Source organism: Falco cherrug, chromosome 19 (assembly GCF_023634085.1).
Source record: "Falco cherrug isolate bFalChe1 chromosome 19, bFalChe1.pri, whole genome shotgun sequence".
Classification (NCBI taxonomy): domain Eukaryota; kingdom Metazoa; phylum Chordata; class Aves; order Falconiformes; family Falconidae; genus Falco; species Falco cherrug.
In genome coordinates this window covers 4,744,166-4,767,253 of record NC_073715.1, presented here as the reverse complement: position 1 = coordinate 4,767,253, position 23,088 = coordinate 4,744,166, and the positions used below count along the sequence as shown (strand labels likewise).

The following is a 23,088-nucleotide window of genomic DNA, read 5'->3' as shown; positions in this document are numbered from 1 at the left end:
AACACCGCCTCTCGCGAATGGCCAGACCTCACCTGCGCCTGCTGCTCGCTATTGGCCAGCCAGCGCGTGGGGGGCGGGGAGTCTCTGAGCGACGGACGAAGAGACCAATAGAAACTGGGGAATCGCTTATGGTGCGGCCAATGGAGAGAGCGGGCCGGGACGCGGGGTCTTCCTGGAGACCTGTCGAGGCGGGCTGGGGCCTGGCAACGGCCGCCGGGTGCGCGGGGCTGAGGAGCCGGGGAGGGCCGGGGCTGGGGTCTGCGAGGGGCCGAGGCAGATGGTGCGGGGGGCTGCGAGGGGCCGGGGCTGAGGGGCTGGTGGTGCGACGCCATGGCGGCAGCGCCAGGCTGCGAGGGGCCGGGACTGAGGGGGGAACCGGGGCTGGGGGGCTTCGAGGGGACAGGACAGGGCTGGGGGGCTGTTGAGGGAGCGGTGTGAGGGGACATGGCTGGGGGGGGCGCTGAGGGGCTGTGAGGGGACGGGGGGCTCTGAGGGGACAGGGGTGTGGGAGGCTGTGGGGCTGGGAGGGGATGGGGCTGAGGGGACGGGGGCTCTGAGGGGACAGGGGTCTCTAAAGGGACGGGGCTGAGGGGACGGGGTCTCTGAGGGGACAGGGGTCTCTAAAGGGACGGGGCTGAGGGGATGGGGGCTCTGAGGGGACAGGGCTGGGGGACTGAGGGGACAGGGGTGCAAGGCCATGGCAGCAGGGCCAGGCTGTGAGGGGATGGGGGGGCTGTGAGGGGACAGGGCAGACGGGGATGGGGGGCTGGGAGGGGCCAGGACTGAGGGACCAGGGGGCTGGGAGGGGACAGGGCTGTGGGGATGGGGGGCAGTGAGGGGACAGAGCTGCAAGAGGCTGGGGTCATGGGGACAAGCAGGAGGGGAGGGGGGGCTGGGAGGGGACAGGGCTGGGGGGCCTGCAAGGGGTTGGGGGTGCGAGGGCAGGGCCAGGCTGCAAGGGGAGGGCGATATCCCCCCGGTGGGGGGGTGGGGGGGATGGTACAGCCCTGTCCCTGCTCCACACACACCTAAGGGTGAGGAGTGGGGCTGACGCGGGGGGTGGGGGGGTAGGAGCAGCCGTTTTGCCTCTGGGAGCCCCGTTACAGGGGGTTCTCCCTTTGTTCCCAGCATCTCCGGTGACCGTGGACGAGCTCCTTTCTTTTCTCCTCGCCTTTGTGCTCCCGCCCTTCAGGCTGCGATATGGAGCCGCTAATTAGGGAGCTGGCATCAGCACCGCGCTGAGGTTCAGCGCTTGGGAAGGCTGGGGGGCGAGGTGCTGCCGGAATACCGTGGACCTGAGGCCACGCGAGAGCCTTGGCTGGTTTAGGAATTGCAGAGGTTTTGGAAAACCTCTCTGAGGAAACCTCTGGAAGCCCACGTTTGTCTGCTGCAGGATGAACGTCGGCGTGGCGCACAGCGAGGTGAACCCCAACACGCGGGTGATGAACAGCCGGGGGATCTGGCTGGCCTACGTGATCTCCGTGGGAGTCCTCCACGTCGTGCTCCTCAGCATCCCGTTCTTCAGCATTCCTGTGGTCTGGACGCTCACCAACGTCATCCACAACCTGGTTAGTCAGAGCTTGGCCGGCTTGGGATCCGTGTCCCTGGGCTACGGGCAAGCCCCTGGGTTTGGGGGGGGAAAGGCTGGGGGGCTGGTGCTGCTGGGGGTATTTTTTGCTTAAGGAAACTGCTGCAGCAAGGCACAGGGTGCGTGTCTGTTGCAGCGACAGACTGCCCTACACTCGCTTTCCATCTCCTCTCCCCTTGGAACGTGCAGGTCATGTATTTGCTGCTGCACACAGTGAAGGGGACCCCCTTTGAGACCCCCGACCAGGGCAAGGATCGCCTCCTCACGCACTGGGAGCAGATAGACTACGGAACGCAGTGCACCTCATCGCGCAAATTCCTCAGCATCTCCCCAGTGGTGCTGTGAGTGCTGTGGAATGGGGCGGGGGGGGCTCAGCAGGGTGTGTGGGGCACGTGGTATCCCCTGGCACCGGCGCATCCCGGGGCTGGAGAGGGTTCCCCGGCTGCCAGGTGCTGTTTTATACAGGCGAGGCACCCAAAATCCCGCCGGATAGGGCGAGCGGGAGCACAGAGCTCACTCAGCACCTCCCCCAGGTACCTCCTCACCAGTTTTTACACCAAATACGACCCCGCGCACTTCGTGGTCAACACAGCCTCGCTGCTCAGCGTCCTGCTGCCCAAGCTGCCCCAGTTCCACGGCGTGCGCGTCTTCGGCATCAACAAGTACTGAGGCCCAGCGCTTCCCGTGGGGACACCGGAGCGGCGTGAGGAGGGCTGGGTGTGGGGGCAGGGCCCGCTCCAGCTCGTAGCCAGGGTTGTGGCAAGGTTCCCCCGCCTCCGAGGAGCCCCTCGCTGGGGCTTTGGCTCTTGGGTGAAGAGAGAAGCGCAGCGGAGCGGTACGGAGCGAGCAGTCGCATCACACGTGTGTGTTTCCTTCGAGCAAACCTCCGTGTCACCCTGTGGAAAACACCTACGAGGGGACAAGTAACCCAGGGGGAAGATTCACCCACCTGCACCTCCCTCACCCTCACATTTTACGTTTCAACTGTAATAAAGAGCGACCAGAGCAGCATCCCCGTGGCGAGACCAGCCCCGGCGCACGCCTACCTGCCCACCCCTCCCCGCACAGACCAGCCAGACTTCTTCCTTCTTCAAACTGTATTTTTAATTTAACAAAAGTGATAAGAAAGAGGTACACTACCATTTAAAACCCAGCTGCTCCACTCTGGGGGTACAAAAAGGGTAGCAAAAAAAGCCAATCGTAGCCGACAGCGGTGATTCTTGGGGGCGTTTCGGCTCCAGCGCCATCATCCACCCCAGCAGCGCGGCCTGGGGGGCGGCCAGCTGCCCCCCCCGAGCGTCCTGCTCAGCCCCGGAGCCTCGTGCAGCTCCCAAGGGCTCTTCCTCACCGGCTCAGCCGCGGCTCGGAGCACCGGGAAACACTCGGTGAGGCACCGGCCGCTCGCGCGTCTCCTGGCAAAACCCACTCACGACTCAAAAAGATTTCGGCAGCGGCTCATAACCAATTCCTGCCTCTTGCCTTTGCTTTTTTTTTTTTTTTTTCAACAAAATGATAAGCTGCTTCTCGTCCCTTGTGTTCAGGGAAGCGGACGAGGGTCCCTCGAGCCAATTTGAGGAAGGAAGATGCAAAACCGGTGTGGCCGGGCGGTGACACCGCAGCTGCATTAACGGGACGCACGCTGTAATCACTAAATCCGTACGGGGAAAAAAGGAACAAGCTCCTTCCCAAATAAAACCGGCACACCACGCTGGTGGAGCCCGCCCGGCCGCGGCTCTGAGCCCCTCCAAGGGCTCGCAGAGTGGGGGTCCTGTCCCTCCGCAGCCCCCCAGCTGCAGAAGCATCACCTGAACGTTTATAATAACCCTGAAAAGGTGGGGCGGCCGCTGCAGCCCCCCTGGCGGGCTCTTTGGTACGGCTGGCTCCAAGGCACAGCTCCCTCCTGCTTGTGTTGGCCACGATGGCCCACGAACTCCCTGGTTACTTTTAAATAGAGAAATATGAATTTTTTTTAAAAAAAACAAAACCAAACAAAAAATGCAAAAAAAAAAAAAGAAAAATAGATTTTTTTTTATTCAAAAGAGCCCTTTTCGTGCCTAGCAGAGCACCGGCTGCCCGGCCCCGCTCAGCGCTGGAACGGCCGCCGCACCTTCTTCCGCCTCTTGTGCTTTGCGTCACCTTTGGGCGCAGCACCTTCGGCCCTGGGGGGCACCCCGGGGGAGGCCGCAGCCCCCGGGGGGGTGGGGGGCGCCGGGAAGGGCCCCCCAGGCATCGGTCCTGAGCTCCCCTGAAAGACGCGGGTGAAGAAATCCTGCAGGTCGGCAGCCGAGGTGGGGCTGCCCTTGGAGGCGCTTCTGCGGGGGGAAAGCGGCGGTTGGGGGGGCCCGTCCACGCACGGAGCCCCCTGTGTGTGCCCCCCACCCCAGGACAGGGGTCAGGCCCCTCTCCCATCACCACTGCCCCCCCCCCCCAGACTGACCTTTGCCGCCCGGTGCCCCTCGTGCCGAAGGAGATGTGGTAGGGGACGCGGTGCGTGTCCGGCGCGATGCCCACGCGCTGGCAGCCGGCCCATTCTGCCGAAACACACGTGGCCGCCGGTCACGCCGCCCCCCCAGCGAGGGGATACGGCCGGCGGGTGGGCACCCACTGGGTCTGGGGGCTTGGGGCAGGGGGAGGGGAGGAGCACTTACCCGTGATGTCGTAGATCTTGCCGTCCATCATGGCCAAGTAGGTGATTTTCAGCCCCAACAAGCTGGACTCGGCCCAGAAGTCGCCCTCCTCGGCGGGGTGCAGCCCCCCGCACTCGGCGCAGTAGCGGGCGCTGAGGGGGTCTCGGTCCATCTCGAACCTCCTGCGGTGATGGGGGGGGTGTTTCTGACCCCCACCGGCCCCACTCCCCCTCCCCCCCCAGGTTTTGAAGCCCCCTGCCGCGCCGCCGGCACCTACTTGTGCTTCCCCTGGCACTTGCTGCACATCATGGTGTTCATGGCTTCCTTCAGGTCGTCCTGCAGCCGGCTCAGGAACTCGCTCATGGACCTGGTCAGCTCGCTCTCCGCCATCTGCTTGCTGCGGGGAGGGGGAGAACCGGGCTGGGACGCCTGCGCCGTGGGGGAAGGGCAGCCCCCAGACCCACCCCCAGTGTCACCCACTCACATTTCATACTCCCTCCTCCTCTCCGGGCTGCTGACCATGTCCCAGGCCGCCCGCAGCACCTTGAACGCCGCCTCCGCCCTCGGGTGCTCGTTTTTATCCGGGTGGACCTGGAAGGGAAGCAGCGACCCTCAGCAGCGCCGCTATTTGGGGGTGGGGGGCACCCCCCAGACCCCCACCTCGCCCACGCACCAGCACGGCCAGCCGGCGATACGCCTTCTTCAGCTCCGCGTCCGACGCCGTCACCTCCAGGCCCAGCACCTGGAAGGGGTTCAGCTCCTCCTCGGGCACCTCCGCCATGGCCAGCAAGCGGGTCACCTCCTCCCCATCACCGGCAGCCCCCCCAGCACCGGCGGGTTCCGCAGCCCCCTGCCCGCTTGTCCAACCCCCCCCGGGCACCCAGGGGGGGGCTCGCCGCCTCTGCAGCCAGTCCCAGAGGTGCCGGCACGTCCGGCTCTCCCCGAGGAGCCCCCACGTCCTGCGGAGCACAGCGGCGTCCAGGAGCGCCAGGAGCCGAGCCCCCCGCTGCCCCCTGCCCAGCCGCCCCACGCCGGCCGCCCCCGCGCGCCAGCAGAGCCGCAGCCCGCCCAGCAGCAGCATGAGGAGCAGGAGCAGCAGGGCGCACAGCATCCACAGCAAGCGGAGGAAGAGCGCGGCCGCGGCCCGTAGCCACCGCGCCGCCCTCAGCGCGCCGCACCGTGCCCGCTGGCCCAGCCGCCGGGCCCAGCTCCACGCGCCAGCCCGTGCCCAGCCCACGTGGCGGGCGTCGAGGCAGCAGCAGGAGCAGAGCAGCCGCCGCCAGCGGGTCAGCAGCCCCCGGTAACCGGGGGGCTCCGACGGGGGCTCAGCCCCATCCCCGCTGTTCTTCTGGCGTGGCAGCCGGTGCCGCTTGGCCTCACGCCGGCAGCCGGTCTCCTTCTCCCTGGGGGTCTCCTTCTCCCTGGGGGTCTCCTTCTCCCTGGGGGTCTCCTTCTCCCTGGGGGTCTCCTTCTCCCTGGGGGTCTCCTTCTCCCTGGGGGTCCAGCGATGTCGCTGCTGCCGCCGCCGGCCGCCCCTGCCCGCTCCGGCCTCCTCGGCCTCCTGCAGTCCGTGGGGCGGCGGCACCACCGGGGTGGCGGCGGTGCTGGGCCGGTGGCGGCAGGCGAGGCCGCAGGATGAGTCCCGCCGCGGAGCAGCGGGACTCGGGGGAGCGGGCGGCGCCCCCCGGCAGCGGCAGCGCCCGGGGCCTGGGCTGGGCCCGTCGTGCTCGTCCTCCTCCTCCGCCGGGCCGGGGGTCGCCGGGTTGCCGCAGCTCCCGTTCCAGGCCGCCACGGGCCGCGCGCCCGCGGGGGGGTCCCGGCTCCACCCGCCCCCGTCGCCTCCGTCGGCCGCAGCCGCCTCCCGGTGCCGGGGCTGCTCCATCCCGCCGGCCCCGCTGGCCCCCGCCGGGCCTAGGTCACGGCCATCCCGCCGGGCCTGGCGACGACAGGGGGGTCAGCGCCGCCCCGGGACCCCCCCCGGTGCCCACGGGCCGCCCGCCCCCCCCAGGGGCGCTCCCGGGGGTTCCCCCGCCGGCGCCCGGGGCCCCGCTCGGCCGCCCCCGGTCCAGCGAGGGGGGTGGGGTATGTGGGGGGGGGACTCACGGGGCCGGTGCCGGCGGGGGGGGGGGTCGCCGCCGCCTCCCGCCCCCCCCCGGGGTCCCTCAGCCGCCTCACTTCCGCCTTCCGCCCGCCCGCCGCCGCCGACCACTTCCGGGGGCGGGGCCTGGTGGCGTGACGTCATGCCCGGCGCCCAGCCTCTTAAAGGCGCAGGGGCCCGGCCGTTAAAGCGGCAGCGCCTCCCCCGCCGGACGCCCCCAGGCGCCCCGCCCCGCCCCCCCCCCTGTGTCGCGAGGGGGGGGGGAAGGGTCCGGGCCCACGCGTGTTTTATACCCCCGGGGGCGGCGCGGGGGTTCCTCTTGGGGGGGGGTCGCCATCTCCCACCCCCACAACGCCCTTTTGTCCCACTTCCCACCCAGCGGGGGGCGGAGGGCTGCGGCGGCTCCTCCGCCCAGTGCCCCCACCCAGGGGGTCCCCGCTGCCCGGGGCACATGTCGGGGGGCTTGGGGACATATCGGGGGACTTGGGGATGTGTTGGGAGGCTGGTTGGGGGACCCGTCGGGGGGCTTGGGGACGTGGGGAGGGGCTGGTCGGGGGACCCGGCGGGGGGCTTGGGACACATTGAGGGGCCTGGGGACATGTCGGGGGGCTTGGGGACACATCGGAGGGCTGGTTGGGGGACCCATCGGGGGTCTGGGGGACCCATCGGGGGTCTTGGGGACGTGGGGGGGGGTTAGTTGGGGACCCGTTGGGGGGCTTGGGGACACATTGGGGGGGCCTGGGGACATGTCGGGGGACTGGTCGGGTACCCGTCAGGGGATCTGGGGACATGTCGGGGGGCTGGTTGTGGGACCCATCGGGGGGTCTGGGGGACATGTCGGGGGGCTGGTCTGGGAACCTGTCAGGGGGCTTGGGGACCCGCTAGGGGCTGCTCGGGCGACACGTCGGGGGGCTTGGGGACCCGTTGGGGGGCTTGGGGACGGGGGGGGGGGGTAGTTGGGGACCCGTTCGGGGGTTTGGGGATATGTCGGGGGGCTTGGGGACACATTGGGGGGCTGGTCGGGGACCCGTCAGGGGGGTTGGGGACACGTCGGGGGGCTGGTTGGGGGACACGTCGGGGGGCTTGGGGACCCGTTGGGGGGGCTGGGGACATGTCGGGGGGCTTGGGGACGCATTGGGGGGCTGGTCGGGGAACCCGTCGGGGGGCTTGGGGACATGTCGGGGGGCTGCTCGGGGGACCCGTTGCTGAGAGACACGTCAGGGGCTCGTCGCCGCCCCCCCCCCCGGGGGGTCCCTTCACCCCCAGCCCCGGGGAGAGCGCGGGGGGGGGGGAAGGGCTCGTCCCGGAGGGGGGGGGGCGGGGCAGCCTGGCCCCGCGCCGTGCGCGCGGCGCGTTAATTGATCGTTAATTGGGGATTTCGGCAGCCCCGGGACCCCGCGTGCCCGAGCAGTCCGGGGGGGGGGGGGGGGGCCGGGACCCCCTCCCCATGGGACACCCCCTCCCCCCCGCTGCTGCCACCTGGGCCACGCCGGGGGGCACCGGCCCCTCCCCCAGCCGGCAGCGCTGCTGGGGGGGGGGGGAAAGGGGCAAACCTCGTGCCCTTGGCCCCGCCCCCCGCCCCTCCCCCCCACCAGGGCCCTGCTCAGGGCTGAGCCCGGGACGCGGCGGGGCCCCTCCCCCAGCCGTGACCCCCTCCCCCGGTGTGAGCCACTCCCCCTCCCTGCCCCCCCTCCCCCGCCGTGACCCCCCTCCCTGCCCCCCCTCCCCGGCCGTGACCCCTCCCCCCATGCCGGGGACCCCCTCCCCAGCGCACGCAGCATCACCCCCGACCCCCGCGTGTCCGCCCCTACGCGCGTGTCCCCCCCCCCGGCCCCGCACGGGGACCCCCGCCCGCAGCCCCCCGCCCCTCCCCGCGAGGCCACGCCCCCCTCCGCCCCCGCCCCGCCCCCCGCCCCATCTGGGCTCCGTGACCGGACCCAGCGCGGCGGCGACTGAGCGAGCAGGTGAGTCCCGGCATTGGGGGGGGGGGGGGGGCACCGGCACCGAGCGACCCCCGACCCCCCCCAGGCCCCCCCCCCCCCCCAGTACTCCCAGTGCCCCCCAGCCGGCACCGCCGCCCCCCCCCCCCCCCCCCCGCAGCTCCCAGCGCCCTCAGCTCGCTGTCCCCCAGTGCTCCCATTAGTGCCACCTCGCTGTCCCCAGTAGCTCCCAGTTCCCTCTCCCAGCACTCCCAGCTCACTGTCCCCCAGTGCCTCCCAGTGCTCCCAGTTCCCTCTCCCAGTGCCCCCAGCTCACTGTCCCCAGCAGCTCCCAGTTCCCTCTCCCAGCGTTCCCAGTATGCTGTCCCCAGTAGCTCCCGGTTCCCCTCCCAGCCCCCGTGGCACCCCCCAGCAGCTCCCCACACTTTTCGTGGCACCCAGCCCCCCCCCCCCCATTCCCCCCCAGATGTGCCCCCCCCCCCCCCGTAGTGCCACTGCCAGATGTGGGTGCGGGGAGGTGCCCCGCTGAGCCGGAGGGGGTGGGGGGCGCGGGGGGCTCAGCACCACCCCCAGCCCCGCAGTCCCCAGGCGATGGAGCCCCCCCCCCCCCCCCGTGCACTCCTGGGGCTGCTTCAGTCAGCAGGGGGGGGGGGCTGTGTGTGCCACCTGGGGGGGGAGGGGCGATGGGGGGGGGGCACCTGGCGGGGGGGGCACTCTGGGCATGTAGGGGGAGGAGTATGGTGGGTATGGGGGGCACATTGGGCACGTGAGGGGGTACAGGTGGCATTTTGGGGGGCATGGGGTGATATGGGGGGCACTTGGGTACAGCAGGCACATGGGGGGTGGCTTTGCAGGGATATGGGGGGGGAGGGGCACGGCCAGTGGGGGTGGCATGGGGGACAGTGTGGCATGGCCATGGGGCACAGGCAGCACAGCTGGTGCGGGGGGGGGGACAAGGTGGGGGATGCAGGGGCAGCCCCGAGGGGACGTGGTGGCCTTGAAGCAGCGGGAGCCTGGGGTGGGCGCGGGGGTGTCACCGGGCTCGGCTGTCACCTCCCTGTGGTGGCAGCGGGCGCGTGTGGTGCGGCTGGGCCGGAGGAGGGGGGCGCGGGCATCGCCCCCGGCCATGGGGCTGCTCTGCGGGGGGGCGGCCGCTTCGGCCTGGTCACCCCCGCGCCGCTGCTGGGGCTGCCGCCACTGCTGGGGCTGCCACTACTGGTGGCCCTGCCACTACTGGTGGCCCTGCCACTGCTGCCTCCTGTGCCCTGGGTGCTGGTGGGCACCATGCTGCCGCTGCTCTGTGCCCTCCTGGCACCGTGTGGCCGCAGGCGCTGACCATCGTCTCCGCCGCCGCCGTCCCCAGCCGCCGCCATCGTGACCTGCGCCCGTTACTTGGCGGAGGCGCTGGCACCGGCGCTCTACGGCTACGACCGCGTGCGGCTGGTGCCGGCGGTGCTGGGCGCCTGGCCGGTGGTGCTCAGCCTCCCGGCCCGGCTTGCTGCAGTGGAACCTGACGGCCCACGGCCCCTCCCGCACCGACAGTGAGTGGGGGGGCGTGGGGGGGGGGAGGGGGCACCCCCTTGGCCAGGCAAGGGGGTGGGGGTCACAGCGTGTAGGTGAGGAGGATGGGATGGGAGAAGGGAGGGCAAGGATGGGACCACCATGGTTGGGGGGCACAGAGGGGCACCCCCCGGCCGGGGGGCTCGGGAGGGTGGCAGTGCGTGGGTGAGCGGGATGGGGGGGAGGGGACGGGACGCGGGGTGAGGATGGGGCGGGGGGCAAGGATGGGACCACAATGAGGAGGTGGGCACCAGGGGCTGGGGGCGGGTGAGAGGTGATGATGGCACTGGCCATGGGGCTGGCACTGGCCATGGGGCTGGCAGTGCCCCCCATGTCCTTTCCCCCCCCCCCCCCCCCCCCGTGTGAGCACCCCCACCCCACCGATGTGCCTTGGGGGCCCGCGGCACCCCCTACACACACAGTGCCTGCCCCTTTAAATAGGCAAATGAGAGGCCAGATGCTCCACCCACCCCACCCCCCGCCTGGGGTGTGGCCGCAGGAGGCGGGGCTTCAGGGCACAGGAGACTGGGGTGCCCCCTGGTGGTGGGGCAAAGCCAGTGCCCCACAGCCCCACAACCTGCCCCACAGCTGCCAGCCCCATAACCTGCCCCCAAACCCACTTCAGCCCCACAGGGGAGAGCCGGGGGGGGGGGGGGGGGGGGGGGAGCAGCCCCCCCCCCCAACCAAGCCCCATGTATTTCTGTAGGACCTCCCCAAACGCTGTGCCCCTGCCCACAACCCCCTCCGCTCAGGGGGGCTCACCCTGCCATGGGGCCTCCCTGCCCCCCAGCCCTGCCCCAAGGCCCCCAAAGGAGCAGGGTGACCCCCACCACGGGGAAGGGCCCCCCCCAGGGACTCGTACAAGGAGCTGCTGCGTTGTAGAGCTTTGGGGGGGTGGGGTGGGGTGTCAGTGTGAGCCCCCCCGGTGCTGCCAGAGCTTGTCACCTGTGGCCAGGGGCAGGAAGGTGGGGGGGACCCCCCGCGCCCCCCTCCACCTTTAAAGGAGCAGGTCCTGCCCGGGTGGGGGGTCTGGGGTCAAGGCTGGGGGACAGGGGGGGGCATATCGGTGCTGCAAAGAGCCCCCCCACACCATGAGGGCACCTGGGGGGGACAGGGGACATGGGGCTGATTTTGGGGCACTGCGATGCCCCGGGCCCCCCCTCTCACACAGTTTGTCACTGGAACCCCCCCAGCATCCCCCTCCCCAATCCCTGGGACCCCCACCCCAGCCCCGAGGCCAGTGGAAAGCCCTGGGGGGGGAGCCCCCCCCTCAGCACCCCACAGGGGGCAACGAGGGGCCCAGGCAGCTGCTCCCTGGGGAATGTGGGGCAGCCCCAGCATCGGGGGGGGGACGACGGACGACGGACACAGCCAGAGCTGGGGGGGGGGTATCCAGCCCTCCCCCCCCCCCCCCATCTCCAGGGATGTGGAGGGGGCTTGTGTGGTCCCCCCTGTGGCCCCACTGTCACTGCAGCACTGTGGTGGCTGGATGGCGGGGGGGGGTTACAGGGTGAGAGACCCCCCCCGGGAGGGGTCCTGCTGCCCCCCATGAGCAGCACCGGGGCAGGGGCTGGGCTCTGCCCCCCCCCCCCCCTGCCCCCCCCAGCCCCTCCCCCCCCCGGGAAGGCAGAGCTGACCCCCCCCCTGCCGGGGCACTACTGCAATTTTATTATTGCGTGATTTTTAAAAATAAAGGGAGGGAGAGGCCGCAACACAGAACACAAGGGGCTGGGGGAGATGGAAGCGGGGGGGCCGCTGCCCCGCCCCAAATAAAAATAAAATAAAAAAAAAAAAAAAAGAAAAGGGGGTGGGGGGGAAGAGGTGTTTGAGCGGCCGGGTTTGGAACACCGAGGGCTTGGGGACAACTGTTCTGAAAAAAAATAAAAATAAAAATAAAACCACACGGATGGCACCCGCCCGAACCGACTCCCCGGGGCGGCTGTGTGCTGGGGACGCCCCCCCCCGCGCTCCCCCCCTCCCCAGCCCCCCCCGCGCCCCCCGCCCGCCCCTTACGAGTCCAGCTCCAGGTCCCGCAGTTCCTCCTCCAAGGCTTTCCTGCGCCCCAGCTTCTCCAGCTGCTCCTTCGTCGGCTGCTTGATCTCCCCCGCGCGCAGCCGCTGCTGCAGCTCCTCCACCTGCCGCAGCTTCTTCTTCAGGTTCTTGATCTTCTTGCTCTTCTCCGAGGCGGGGGCTTCCCCCTCGGTGGGGGGGCCGGTGCCACAGGCCGGCTGCGGCGCAGCCCCCCGACTGTCCCCTGGCTGCCCCTTGTCCCCGCCGCCGCCCCCCGCCAGCGAGGCTTTTTCCAACGCCTGGATCAGTTCGTCCGCTTCCCTCTCGCCCTTCTCCTGCTGCTGCTTCCTCTTCTCTTTGCGTTTCAAGTTCCTTTTCGCCGCCTTGGACAGTCCCGCTTCGCTGCTCTCCGCCTTGCCGGGCTGCGCGGCCGCCTCCAGGCTCAGCCCCGGCGGCAGCTCGGGTTTGCTTTTGAAAAACTTCACGTATTTATTCTCGTACCTGCGCAAAACGAGAACCCGTGAAGGCGCTTCTCCCCCCACCCCCCGGTGCCAAACACCCCCCCACTCGCCAAACCCCGGTGGCGGCGCTCCGTGCCTCCGGTAAAAGCTCTGACGCGGAGCAGCCCCCCCCCCCCCCCATATCCAGAACGGGGGATCCTGCGGGCTCTGTGTCCCCCCCCCCCTCTCCACCACGGAGCGGGTCACCTCACCGCCCCGGTGGGCTCGGGGGTCCTCCTCGCGTCCGTGGGTCAGCCGGGACCCGCACGGCCCCCCCGAGGAGGAGGGGGGGGTGGGAGTCGATACGTACCGGCAGGACGCGGCTTATGGGGTAGGGGTGAGGGGGTCGGAATTGCTCCGGGCACCTGGAAAGAGACTGAGACCTCAAGACGTCACCCGGCGCGCGCAGCCCAGGACCGGGACGCGCCGGCAGCTCCGCTCCCCTCTCATAGACCCCCAACACCGGAGGGGGGGAGCCGGGAGCCCCCCCAGGGGGATACCCCCCCCCACCCCCAACTTACACCGGCACCTCCTCCTGGGGCACGTAGCCCTCCTTCACACCCTCCGCTGCTTCCGCCAGGTGCCGTCGGGGCGCTGCGTGGAGGCGATGTACTTCCCTGGGGGGGGGCAACGAGCCGTCGGCTGGTGGCCCAGGGATGCCCCACGCACCCCACCTGCGCCCCATGACGGCCCTGGGATGCCCCATAGGATGCCACCCCCCCCCTCTACAGTGGCCCCAGGGTGCCCCATGCTCTCCCTGGGATGCCCCAGGACACCCCCCAGGACGTCCCAAGATGCCCCATGCACTCCAGAGTGGTCCTGGGATGCCCCACGCACCCCACATACGCCCCATAACAGCCCTGGAGTGCCCCATGGGATGCTACATGCACCCCATGGTGGCCTTGAGATGCCACACACACCCCACAGCAGACCCAGGATGCACCACAGGACCTGCTGAGGTGCCCCATGCACCCCACAGCGACTCTAGGACTCCCCACAGGCCATCACACGCACCCCATGGGGGCCCTGGACCACCCCACACACCCCACAAGGGCCAGAGGGCAACCTCATGGGATGCCCCACGTACCCCACAGCAGAGCTAGGACGCCCCACAGGACACCCTGAGGTGCCCCACGCACCCCATGGGGCCCTCACACACTCCATGAGGACCCCAGGATCCCCTACAGGCTGCCCCATGTACCCCACGGGGACCCCACACACCCCATGGGGACCCCAGGACACCCCACGGGAGGTCCCGGGATGCTCCATGGGACACCCTGAGATGCCCCAGGACCCCCTACAGGCCACCTCATGCACCCCATGAGGGCCCCAAGCACCCCACAGGAGGACCCACAGCCCCCACAGCAGAGCCAGGATGCCCCACGGGACACCTCGAGATGCCCCACACACCCCACGGGGACCCCAAGACTCCCCACGGGGACCCCAGGACCCTCTACAGACGGCCCCATGCACCCCACGGGGACCCCAAGCACCCCATGGGAGGCTCCACGCACCCCACAGCAGAGCCAAGATGCCCCACAGGACAACCTGAGACGCCCCACAAACCCCAGGGGACCCCCCAGCGACCCCAGGACCCCCCACAGGCTGACCCATGCACCCCACGAGGACCCCAGGACCCCCCACAGGTCACCCTGGGATGCCCCACGCACCCCACAGTGGAGCCAGGGCGCCCTATGGGACACCTTGAGATGTCCTACGCACCCCACAGGGACCCTAGAACCCCCCACAGGCCGCCCCACGCACCCCACGGGGACCCCAGGACCCCCCACAGGCCGCCCCACGCACCCCACGGGGACCCCAGGACCCCCCACAGGCCGCCCCACGCACCCCACGGGGACCCCAGGACCCCCCACAGGCCGCCCCACGCACCCCACGGCGGCCCAGGGCCCCCCCCTACGCCTCCCCCCCCAGGTCAAGGGTGGGGACACGGGACACCGCACACCCCCGGGGCGGGGGGGCAGGTGGGCCCAGCCCCACGGATCCCGGCTAGGCGGGACACGCCACCCACGACAGAACGGGCGAGGGAGCACCCGACCCCACGAGGAGCCCCACGGTAACCCCCCCCCCAGGACCGGCCCCACAGCACCGGGCCGGCGGAGAGGCCCGGGGGGGGCGGGGGGGGACGGCCCATTGGGCGCAGGGTCGGCGACGGGCCCCGTCCCACGAAGTCAGGGGGGCCCCGGGCCCCATGGGGGTCGCCAGCCCCACGGCGCCGGGCCGGACCGCACTCACCGGTCTCGTCAGTCACATAGGGAGTCGCCATCTTGCGAGCGCGACACACTTCCGGTCCCCCGGCCCCGCCCCGGAAGTGGCGCCAGCGCTGGGCGTGGCCGGGGATGCGGACGCGCTGCGGGCGGCCATTTTGTTTTTAAAGGGGCAGCGCCCGCGGTTGGGGAGCACCGGCATGCACCGGGGCAGCCCCCCCGAGTCCGTGCCCCGCCCCCCCCCCCCCCGCGAGGTGCGAAGCCGCCACGGTGGCCGCGGTGGGGGACGCAGGGGGACACGCGGGGCTGGGAGTGACACCTCACACCCCACCCACACCCCCCCCCGGTACCCCGAGGACCCCCGGGAGTGCCCGGCCCTCCCCACCCCCAGATACCGCTGGGGGGGGGGGGGGCGAGCAGCCACCCCGGGGTGGGGACCCCCCCCCGGCCACGTCTGGAAGTGGAGACCCCAGGGGCTGGTCCCCCCCCATAGAGACCCCCAGGATAAGGACCCCCTCCCCAGCCCCCCCCCGGACTGGGGAACGCCCTTCAACCACCCTCCGAGACCCCCCCGGGGCTGCGCTCCCCCCAGGATAAAGACCCCCCTCTGAGCCCCCCCCCCCCAGGATAAGGACCCCCCTCCCAGTATAAAGGACCCCCCGGGCTGGGGACCCCCCCAGGGTACAGACACCCCCCCTCGATGGCCACAGATCGCCCCCCCCCGGGGGGCCCCCCGCCTTGGCCGCCCACGCGCCCCCCCCGGGGGTTTCCAGTCGGGCGGGGGGGGCTGGTCACGGGGGGGGCTGGTCACGGGGGGGCTGGTCACGGGGGGGCCCCGCACCCCGGCCCAGGGGCCGCGTGGGGTCGTTCCCCCCCCCCCCCCCAAGGCCCGGCCGTGCTGGGGGGTCCCTGGACGGCCCCGAGCCCCACCCGGGGGGGGTGTCACGAGAGGGGGGGCACGGGGGGGTTGAATGGGGGGGAATCACGGGGGGGGTGTCACGGGGAGGGGGGGGGTGTCACGGGGAGGGGGGGGATGCATGGGGGGGGGGGGATGCCCGGGGGGGGGATGCGGCGGGGGGGATGCACGGAGGGGGGATGCACGGGGGGTGTCACGGGGGGGGTCGCGGGGGGGTGATTCCCAGGGGGTTCCCGCCCCCCCCCCGCAGACAGGCTGCAACGGCAGCGCCGCCCGGTGCTCCCCTCCCCCCCCCCCGCCGTCGGGCCCCCCCCGCGGCACGTGCAGCCGGTGCCGCCCCCGCCATGATGTCACGGGGCCGGGCCCGGAGCCGCCGCGGGACCCGCAGGTACGAGCAGGGCAGCGGCCCCGGGATGGGGGGTCCCGGGGGGGGCGCGGGGGGGGGCGGGGAGGGGGCGGTGGAGGCCCCGGGGATGCCCCAGCGTGGGGGCGGGGCGGGCGGGGGCGCCCACGGGGGTCCCCGTGCGACCGGCGGCGAACGGGGGGAGGGGGGGTCCGTGACCGGGGGGGAAGGGGCACGGGGGGGGGTCCCGGGCACGGGGGGGGGGGTCCCGAGGGGGGTCCCGGTCCCTCGCGGTGCCCCCCCCCCCGTTGGGCGGGTCCCGATCCCGGTCCCGGCGTGACTCAGCCCCGTGGGAGCCCCACGTCCTGCGGGCGTTCGGCGGGGGGGGGCGGGGGGGCCACCCTGGGGTCCTGCTCCTGGATGCTGTGGGGTGCCGGGGGGTCCCACCGGTGGGTCCCACCCATGGGTGCTGGGGGGTTCCCAGGGTCCCAGCTGGGGGTCTCACCCGTGGGTGCTGTGGGGTGCCCGGGGGACCCACCTGGGGGTCCCACCCATGGGTGCTGTGGGGTTCCTGGGGGTCCCACCTGGGAGTGCCCATGAATCCCACCCGTGGGTGCTGGGGGGTTCCTGGGGGTCCCATCTGGGGGTCTCACCAGTGGGTGCTGTGGGGTGCCTGGGGGTCCCACCCATGGGTGCTGGGGGGTTCCTGGGGGGTCCCACCTGGGAGTGCCCATGAATCCCACCCGTGGGTGCTGGGGGGTTCCTGGGGGTCCCATCTGGGGGTCTCACCAGTGGGTGCTGTGAGGTGCCTGGGGGTCCCACCGGTGGGTCCCACCCATGGGTGCTGTGAGGTGCCCGGGGGTCCCATCTGGGGGTCCCACCCATGGGTGCTGTGAGGTGCCTGAGGGTCCCACCTGGGAGTGCCCATGAATCCCACCCATGGGTGCAGGGGGGTTCCTGGGGGTCCCACCAGTGGGTGCTGTGAGGTGCCTGGGGGGTCCCACCGGTGGGTCCCACCCATGGGTGCTGTGAGGTGCCCGGGGGTCCCATCTGGGGGTCCCACCCATGGGTGCTGTGGCGTTCCCAGTGGTCCCATCTGGGGGTCTCACCAGTGGGTGCTGTGGGGTGCCCGGGGGACCCACTGGTGGGTCCCACCCATGGGTGCTGTGAGGTGCCTGGGGGTCCCACCCATGGGTGCTGGGGGGTTCCTGGGGGTCCCATCTGGGGGTCTCACCAGTGGGTGCTGTGAGGTGCCTGGGGGTCCCACCGGTGGGTCCCACCCATGGGTGCTGTGAGGTGCCCGGGGGTCCCATCTGGGGGTCCCACCCATGGGTGCTGTGAGGTGCCTGAGGGTCCCACCTGGGAGTGCCCATGAATCCCACCCATGGGTGCAGGGGGGTTCCTGGGGGTCCCACCAGTGGGTACCATGGAGTGCCCGGGGGTCTCACCAGTGGGTGCTGGGGGGTGCCGGGGGGTCCCACCTGGGGGTGCCCATGAATCCCACCCATAGGTGCTGTGGCGTTCCCAGTGGTCCCATCTGGTGGTCTCACCAGTGGGTGCTGTGGGGTGCCCGGGGGACCCACTGGTGGGTCCCACCCATGGGTGCTGTGAGGTGCCTGGGGGGTCCCACCCATGGGTGCTGGGGGGTTCCTGGGGGTCCCATCTGGGGGTCTCACCAGTGGGTGCTGTGAGGTGCCTGGGGGTCCCACCGGTGGGTGCTGGGGGTTCTTGGGGGTCCCATCTGGGGGTCTCACCAGTGGGTGCTGTGAGGTGCCTGGGGGTCCCACCGGTGGGTCCCACCCATGGGTGCTGTGAGGTGCCCGGGGGTCCCATCTGGGGGTCCCACCCATGGGTGCTATGGGGTTCCCAGGGGTTTCATCTGGGGGTCCCACCTGGGCGTGCCCATGAATCCCACCCATGGGTGCTGGGGGGTTCCTGGGGGTCCCATCTGGGGGTCTCACCAGTGGGTGCTGTGGGGTTCCTGGGGGTCCCACCGGTGGGTCTCACCCATGGGTGCTGTGAGGTGCCTGGGCACCCCCCCTACGCCCCCCCTTTCCCGTCACCCACTGCAGAGCCCGTGGGCTTCCCGCGCCCGGCCACCCCTCCCCTGCCCGCTGCCATGGAGCAGAGCCGGGACTGGGCCACCCTCAGCCCCCAGGAGTTCGCCCAGCTGCAGAAGTACCTGGACTGTGAGTGGGGGGACACGGGGGGACACCGGGACCTGCACACACGTGGGGGGGAGTTGTGTGCTGGGGGGGGAGGGGGTTGCACACGTGTGTATGCGTGGGGGCGGCTTCACACACCTGTGAGCACGTGGGTGGCTGGGCACGCGTGGGGCTGGGCTCACGTGTGTGTGCATGGGTGACAGTGGCCGTGCACGCGTGTACACACGTGGGGACAGCCTCACATGTCTGCGTGCATGGGTGACAGTGGCTGTGCACGCGTAGGGACAGCCTCACGTGTCTGCGTGCATGGGTGACAGTGGCTGTGCACGCGTAGGGACAGCCTCACGTGTCTGCGTGCATGGGTGACAGTGGCCGTGCACGCATGGGGACAGCCTCACGTGTCTGCGTGCATGGGTGACAGTGGCCATGTACGTGTAGGGACAGCCTCACGTGTCTGTGTGCATGGGTGACAGTGGCCATGCACGCGTGGGGACAGCCTCACGTGTCTGCGTGCATGGGTGACAGTGGCCATGTACGCGTGGGGACAGCCTCACGTGTCTGCGTGCATGGGTGACAGTGGCCATGTACGCGTGGGGACAGCCTCACGTGTCTGCGTGCATGGGTGACAGTGGCCATGTACGCGTGGGGACAGCCTCACGTGTCTGCGTGCATGGGTGACAGTGGCCATGTACGCGTGGGGACAGCCTCACGTGTCTGCGTGCATGGGTGACAGTGGCCGTGCACGCGTGGGGACAGCCTCACGTGTCTGCGTGCATGGGTGACAGTGGCCGTGCACGCATGGGGACAGCCTCACGTGTCTGCGTGCATGGGTGACAGTGGCCATGTACGTGTAGGGACAGCCTCACGTGTCTGCGTGCATGGGTGACAGTGGCCATGCACGCGTGGGGACAGCCTCACGTGTCTGCGTGCATGGGTGACAGTGGCCATGTACGCGTGGGGACAGCCTCACGTGTCTGCGTGCATGGGTGACAGTGGCCATGTACGCGTGGGGACAGCCTCACGTGTCTGCGTGCATGGGTGACAGTGGCCATGTACGCGTGGGGACAGCCTCACGTGTCTGCGTGCATGGGTGACAGTGGCCATGTACGCGTGGGGACAGCCTCACGTGTCTGCGTGCATGGGTGACAGTGGCCATGTACGCGTGGGGACAGCCTCACGTGTCTGCGTGCATGGGTGACAGTGGCCATGTACGCGTGGGGACAGCCTCACGTGTCTGCGTGCATGGGTGACAGTGGCCATGTACGCGTGGGGACAGCCTCACGTGTCTGCGTGCATGGGTGACAGTGGCCATGTACGCGTGGGGACAGCCTCACGTGTCTGCGTGCATGGGTGACAGTGGCCGTGCACGCGTGGGGACAGCCTCACGTGTCTGCGTGCATGGGTGACAGTGGCCATGTACGCGTGGGGACAGCCTCACGTGTCTGCGTGCATGGGTGACAGTGGCCATGTACGTGTGGGGACAGCCTCACGTGTCTGCGTGCATGGGTGACAGTGGCCATGTACGCGTGGGGACAGCCTCACGTGTCTGTGTGCATGGGTGACAGTGGCCATGTACGTGTGGGGACAGCCTCACGTGTCTGTGTGCATGGGTGGGGCTGGCTGCACACACATGCGGCGGGCTGTACATGTGACTGGCTGGCTCTGCATGTGTGTGCACGCATGTGGCTGGCTGTGCACACATGTGGCTGGCTCTGCATACATGTGCATGTGTGTGGCTGGCTCTGCACATGTGTCCATGCATGTGGCTAGCTGCACACGTGTGGATGGTTGTGCCTGCATGTGGCTGGCTCTGCACGCGTGTGCATGCATGTGGCTGGCTGTGCCCACGTGTGGCTGGCTCTGCATGTGTGTGCCTGTGTGTACCTGGCTCTGCACACATGTGGCTGGCTCTGCATGTGTGTGCATGTGTGTGGCTGGCTGTGCCCGTGTGTGCCTGGCTCTGCACGTGTGTGCCTTGCTCTGCACATGTGTGCATGCATGTGGCTGGCTGTGCACACGTGGGCTGGCTCTGCACCCATATGCACGTGTTTGGCTGGCTCTGCACACGTGTGGCTGGCTCTGCACATGTGTGCATGCATGTGGCTGGCTGTGCCCATGTGTGTGTGCCTGTGTGTAGCTGGCTCTGCACACGTGTGGCTGGCTCTGCATGTGTGTGCACGCATGTGTGGCTGGCTCTGCACACGTGTGGCTGGCTCTGCACACGTGTGCATGCATGTGGCTGGCTGTGCCCACGTGTGCCTGGCTCTGCACGCGTGTGCATGTGTGTGGCTGGCTCTGCACGCATGTGGCTGGCTGTGCTCGCATGTGGCTGGCTCTACATGTGTGTGCCTGTGTGTAGCTGGCTCTGCACACGTGTGCACGCATGGGCCGGCTGCACACGCGTGTGCCAGCGCGGCTGCCGTGTCCCCAGACAGCAGCAGGAAGGTGCAGGACGTGCTGCAGGATTTCTATGGCTCCGGGGCCCTGGCACAGCACCGCCAGGGAGAGGTGAGCCCCGGGGGGGGGTCCTGGGGGGGGGCTGCACCCAGGGACACCCCCCCTGATTGTGCCCCCCCCAGTGCGTGGATTTTGAGGGGTTCACGTTGTTCCTGCGGAGCTACCTGGAGGCGGCCGATGTCCCTGAGCCGCTCTGCCGCCACCTCTTCGCCTCCTTCCAGAGCCGGGCAGGTGGGGGGGGGTCGGGGGGGGTTGGGGGGGGGCACGCACCCTGGGGAGGCTCATTTTTTGGGGGGGGGGGTGTCTTCCCGCAGGCAGCGACCTGGTTTGCATCAGTGATGTCTCCTGCTACTTCTCGCTGCTGGAGGGGGGGCGCCCTGAGGACAAGCTGGAGTGTGAGGGGGGGGGGTCATGGGGAGGGGGGGGGTCATGGGGAGGGGGGGGGTCCGGGGGGGGTTCTGGGGAGGGGGGGAATTGGGGGAGGGGGGGGCGTATGGGGAGGGGAGTATGGGATAGGGATGGGGAGGGGGGTTGGGGGGGATGGGGTGGGGATGGGGGGGAGGGGATGAGGTGGGGAGGGGGGATGGGGATGAGGTGGGGAGGGGGGCTGGGGAGGGGATGGGAGGGGGCTGGGGGGACGGATGGGGGGATGGGGGGGAGGGGATGGGAGGGGGGATGGGGATGGGGGGTAGGGGATGGGGGGTAGGGGATGGGGATGGGAGGGGGGAGGGGGGGGGGATGGGGAGGGGTGTATGGGGTAGGGATGGGACGGGATGGGGGGGGGGTGTCCTGGGGAGGATGGGGGGTCCCAGGGGGGTCGGGGCTCAGGGGGGCCTGATGCCGCTGTCCCCCCCCCGCAGTCACCTTCAAGCTGTATGACAAGGATGGGAACGGACTCCTGGACAGCTCGGTGAGCACTGGGGTGGGGGGGCTTCAGGGGGGCCCCCCGCTGACGCTGCCCCCCCCCGCTGACGCTGCCCCCCCCCCCCCCCCCCCCCCGATGCTGCCCCCCCCCCCCCAGGAGGTGGAGCGGATCATCACCCAGATGATGCGGGTGGCCCAGTACCTGGACTGGGATGTCACTGAGCTGAAGCCGGTGAGTTGGGGGAAGGGGCGGGGGATGGGGGGGGGACTGGGGTGCTGTGGGGGTGCTGGGAGGGGCTGGGGGGATGCTGGGGGAAACTGGGGGATCCGGGGGGGGAGGGCGTGGGGGTGCTGGGGGGAGCCATGGGCATGCTGGCGGGTGTGTGGGGATTTCGGGGGGGGGGCCGTGGGGGTGCTGGGTGGGCCGTGGGGATGCTGGGGGGCTGTGGGCATTCTGGAGGGGGCTGTGGGAGTGAAGGGGGGCTGGGTGCTGGGGGGGGCTGGTGTCATGTAGGGGGCAGGGGGCTGTGGGGTGGGGGGCCTGTGGGGATGAGGGGGGGCTGTGGGGATGAAGGGGGGCTTGGGGGGGGCTGTGGGGATGAAGGGGGGCTTGGGGGGCTGGGGGGATGAAGGGGGGCTTGGGGGGGGCTGTGGGGATGAAGGGGGGCTTGGGAGGCTGGGGGGATGAAGGGGGGCTTGGGGGGGGCTGTGGGGATGAAGGGGGGCTTGGGAGGCTGGGGGGATGAAGGGAGGCTTGGGGGGGGCTGTGGGGGTGAAGGGGGGCTTGGGGGGCTGGGGGGATGAAGCGGGGCTGGGTGCTGGGGGGATGAGGGGAGGCTGGGGGCTGGGGGGGTGGGGGGGCGCTGGGGGGGTGAAGGGGGGCTGGGGGGGGGGGTCTGGGGGGCTGAAATGGAGCTGGATGCTGGTGGGTGCTGGTGGGATGAAGGGGGGCTGGGGGGGGTGAAGGGGGCTGGGGGGGGGGGGGGCCCAGGAGGGCGCCCCCCAGCCCTGCCCCCCCCCCCCCCCCCCCCCCCAGATACTGCAGGAGATGATGCGGGAGATCGACTACGACGGCAGCGGGACGGTGTCACTGGCCGAGTGGCTGCGGGGGGGGGTCACCAACATCCCGCTGCTGGTGCTGCTGGGGCTGGAGGGGGTGAGTGGGGGGCTGGGGGGGGCGGGGGGGGGTCACCAGCATCCCGCTGCTGGTGCTGCTGGGACTGGAGGGGGTGAGTGGGGGTCGGGGGGCTGGGGGAGGCGTTGGGGGGGGGGGTCTCGGCGCTGACCCCCCCGCCTCCCCCCGCAGCACATGAAGGACGAGGGGCAGCACATGTGGCGCCTGAAGCACTTCGCCCGCCCCGCGTATTGCAACGTGTGCGGGGGGCTGCTGGTGGGGCTGCGCAAGCAGGGGCTGAGCTGCACCTGTGAGCGGGGGGGGGGGGAGGGGAGATGGGGGAGAAGGGGGTGGGGGGATGGGGTGGAGATGGGGGGATGGGGGGGATGGGGTGGGGAGGGGAGGTGGGGGGGATGGGGTGGAGATGGGGATGGGGGTGGGGAGGGGAGATGGGGGAAGGGGGCTGGGGGATGGGGTGGGGAGGGGAGGTGGGGGGGATGGGTAGAGAGGGGGATGGAGGTGGGGGGTGGGGCGATGGGGTGGGGAGGGGAGATGGGGGCGATGGGGAGGGGAGTGGGGGAAATGGGGTGGGGAGGGGGCTGGGGGGATGGCGAGGGGGTGGGGGTGGGAGGGGGTGGGGGGGGTGGAGATGGGGTGGGGGTGGGGAGGGAGCTGGGGGGG

At 70.7% G+C, this 23,088-nt stretch overlaps 4 protein-coding genes across 4 annotated transcripts in view; 2 read left to right on the top strand and 2 right to left on the bottom strand.

Moving 5' to 3' along the window:
- Positions 1–112: 112 nt before the first annotated feature.
- ORMDL2 (ORMDL sphingolipid biosynthesis regulator 2) lies at positions 113–3,606 on the top strand. Its single transcript, XM_005435746.4, has 4 exons — positions 113–217; positions 1,394–1,568; positions 1,778–1,929; positions 2,122–3,606. The coding sequence occupies exons 1-4, from the start codon at positions 129–131 to the stop codon at positions 2,255–2,257; spliced, it is 552 nt and encodes a 183-aa protein (XP_005435803.3). The 5' UTR covers positions 113–128; the 3' UTR covers positions 2,258–3,606.
- Positions 3,595–6,473, bottom strand: DNAJC14 (DnaJ heat shock protein family (Hsp40) member C14). Its single transcript, XM_055696878.1, has 7 exons — positions 6,319–6,473; positions 4,889–6,151; positions 4,700–4,806; positions 4,493–4,612; positions 4,237–4,397; positions 4,026–4,119; positions 3,595–3,900 (listed from the first exon to the last, which is right to left on the bottom strand). Exons 2-7 carry the CDS (start codon positions 6,095–6,097, stop codon positions 3,672–3,674), a joined length of 1,920 nt encoding a protein of 639 aa, XP_055552853.1. The 5' UTR covers positions 6,098–6,151; positions 6,319–6,473; the 3' UTR covers positions 3,595–3,671.
- A 4,985-nt stretch (positions 6,474–11,458) lies between these two features.
- On the bottom strand, positions 11,459–14,771 carry PYM1 (PYM homolog 1, exon junction complex associated factor). Its single transcript, XM_055697252.1, is given in 5 exon segments — positions 11,459–11,683; positions 11,827–12,324; positions 12,845–12,882; positions 12,885–12,940; positions 14,577–14,771. Coding segments are annotated over 5 exon segments (810 nt in total). The 5' UTR covers positions 14,608–14,771; the 3' UTR covers positions 11,459–11,496.
- Positions 14,772–15,751: 980 nt separating this feature from the next.
- The window catches only part of DGKA (diacylglycerol kinase alpha), a 9,727-nt gene continuing 2,390 nt past the window's right edge, over positions 15,752–23,088 (top strand). Inside the window, exons 1-9 of the mRNA XM_055697241.1 lie at positions 15,752–15,852; positions 17,880–17,996; positions 20,404–20,480; positions 20,552–20,660; positions 20,744–20,824; positions 21,290–21,339; positions 21,451–21,525; positions 22,330–22,449; positions 22,600–22,720. Of these exons, the coding sequence (XP_055553216.1) occupies positions 17,927–17,996; positions 20,404–20,480; positions 20,552–20,660; positions 20,744–20,824; positions 21,290–21,339; positions 21,451–21,525; positions 22,330–22,449; positions 22,600–22,720 (703 nt within the window). The 5' untranslated portion in view covers positions 15,752–15,852; positions 17,880–17,926. The remainder of the gene's footprint in view (positions 15,853–17,879; positions 17,997–20,403; positions 20,481–20,551; positions 20,661–20,743; positions 20,825–21,289; positions 21,340–21,450; positions 21,526–22,329; positions 22,450–22,599; positions 22,721–23,088) is intronic.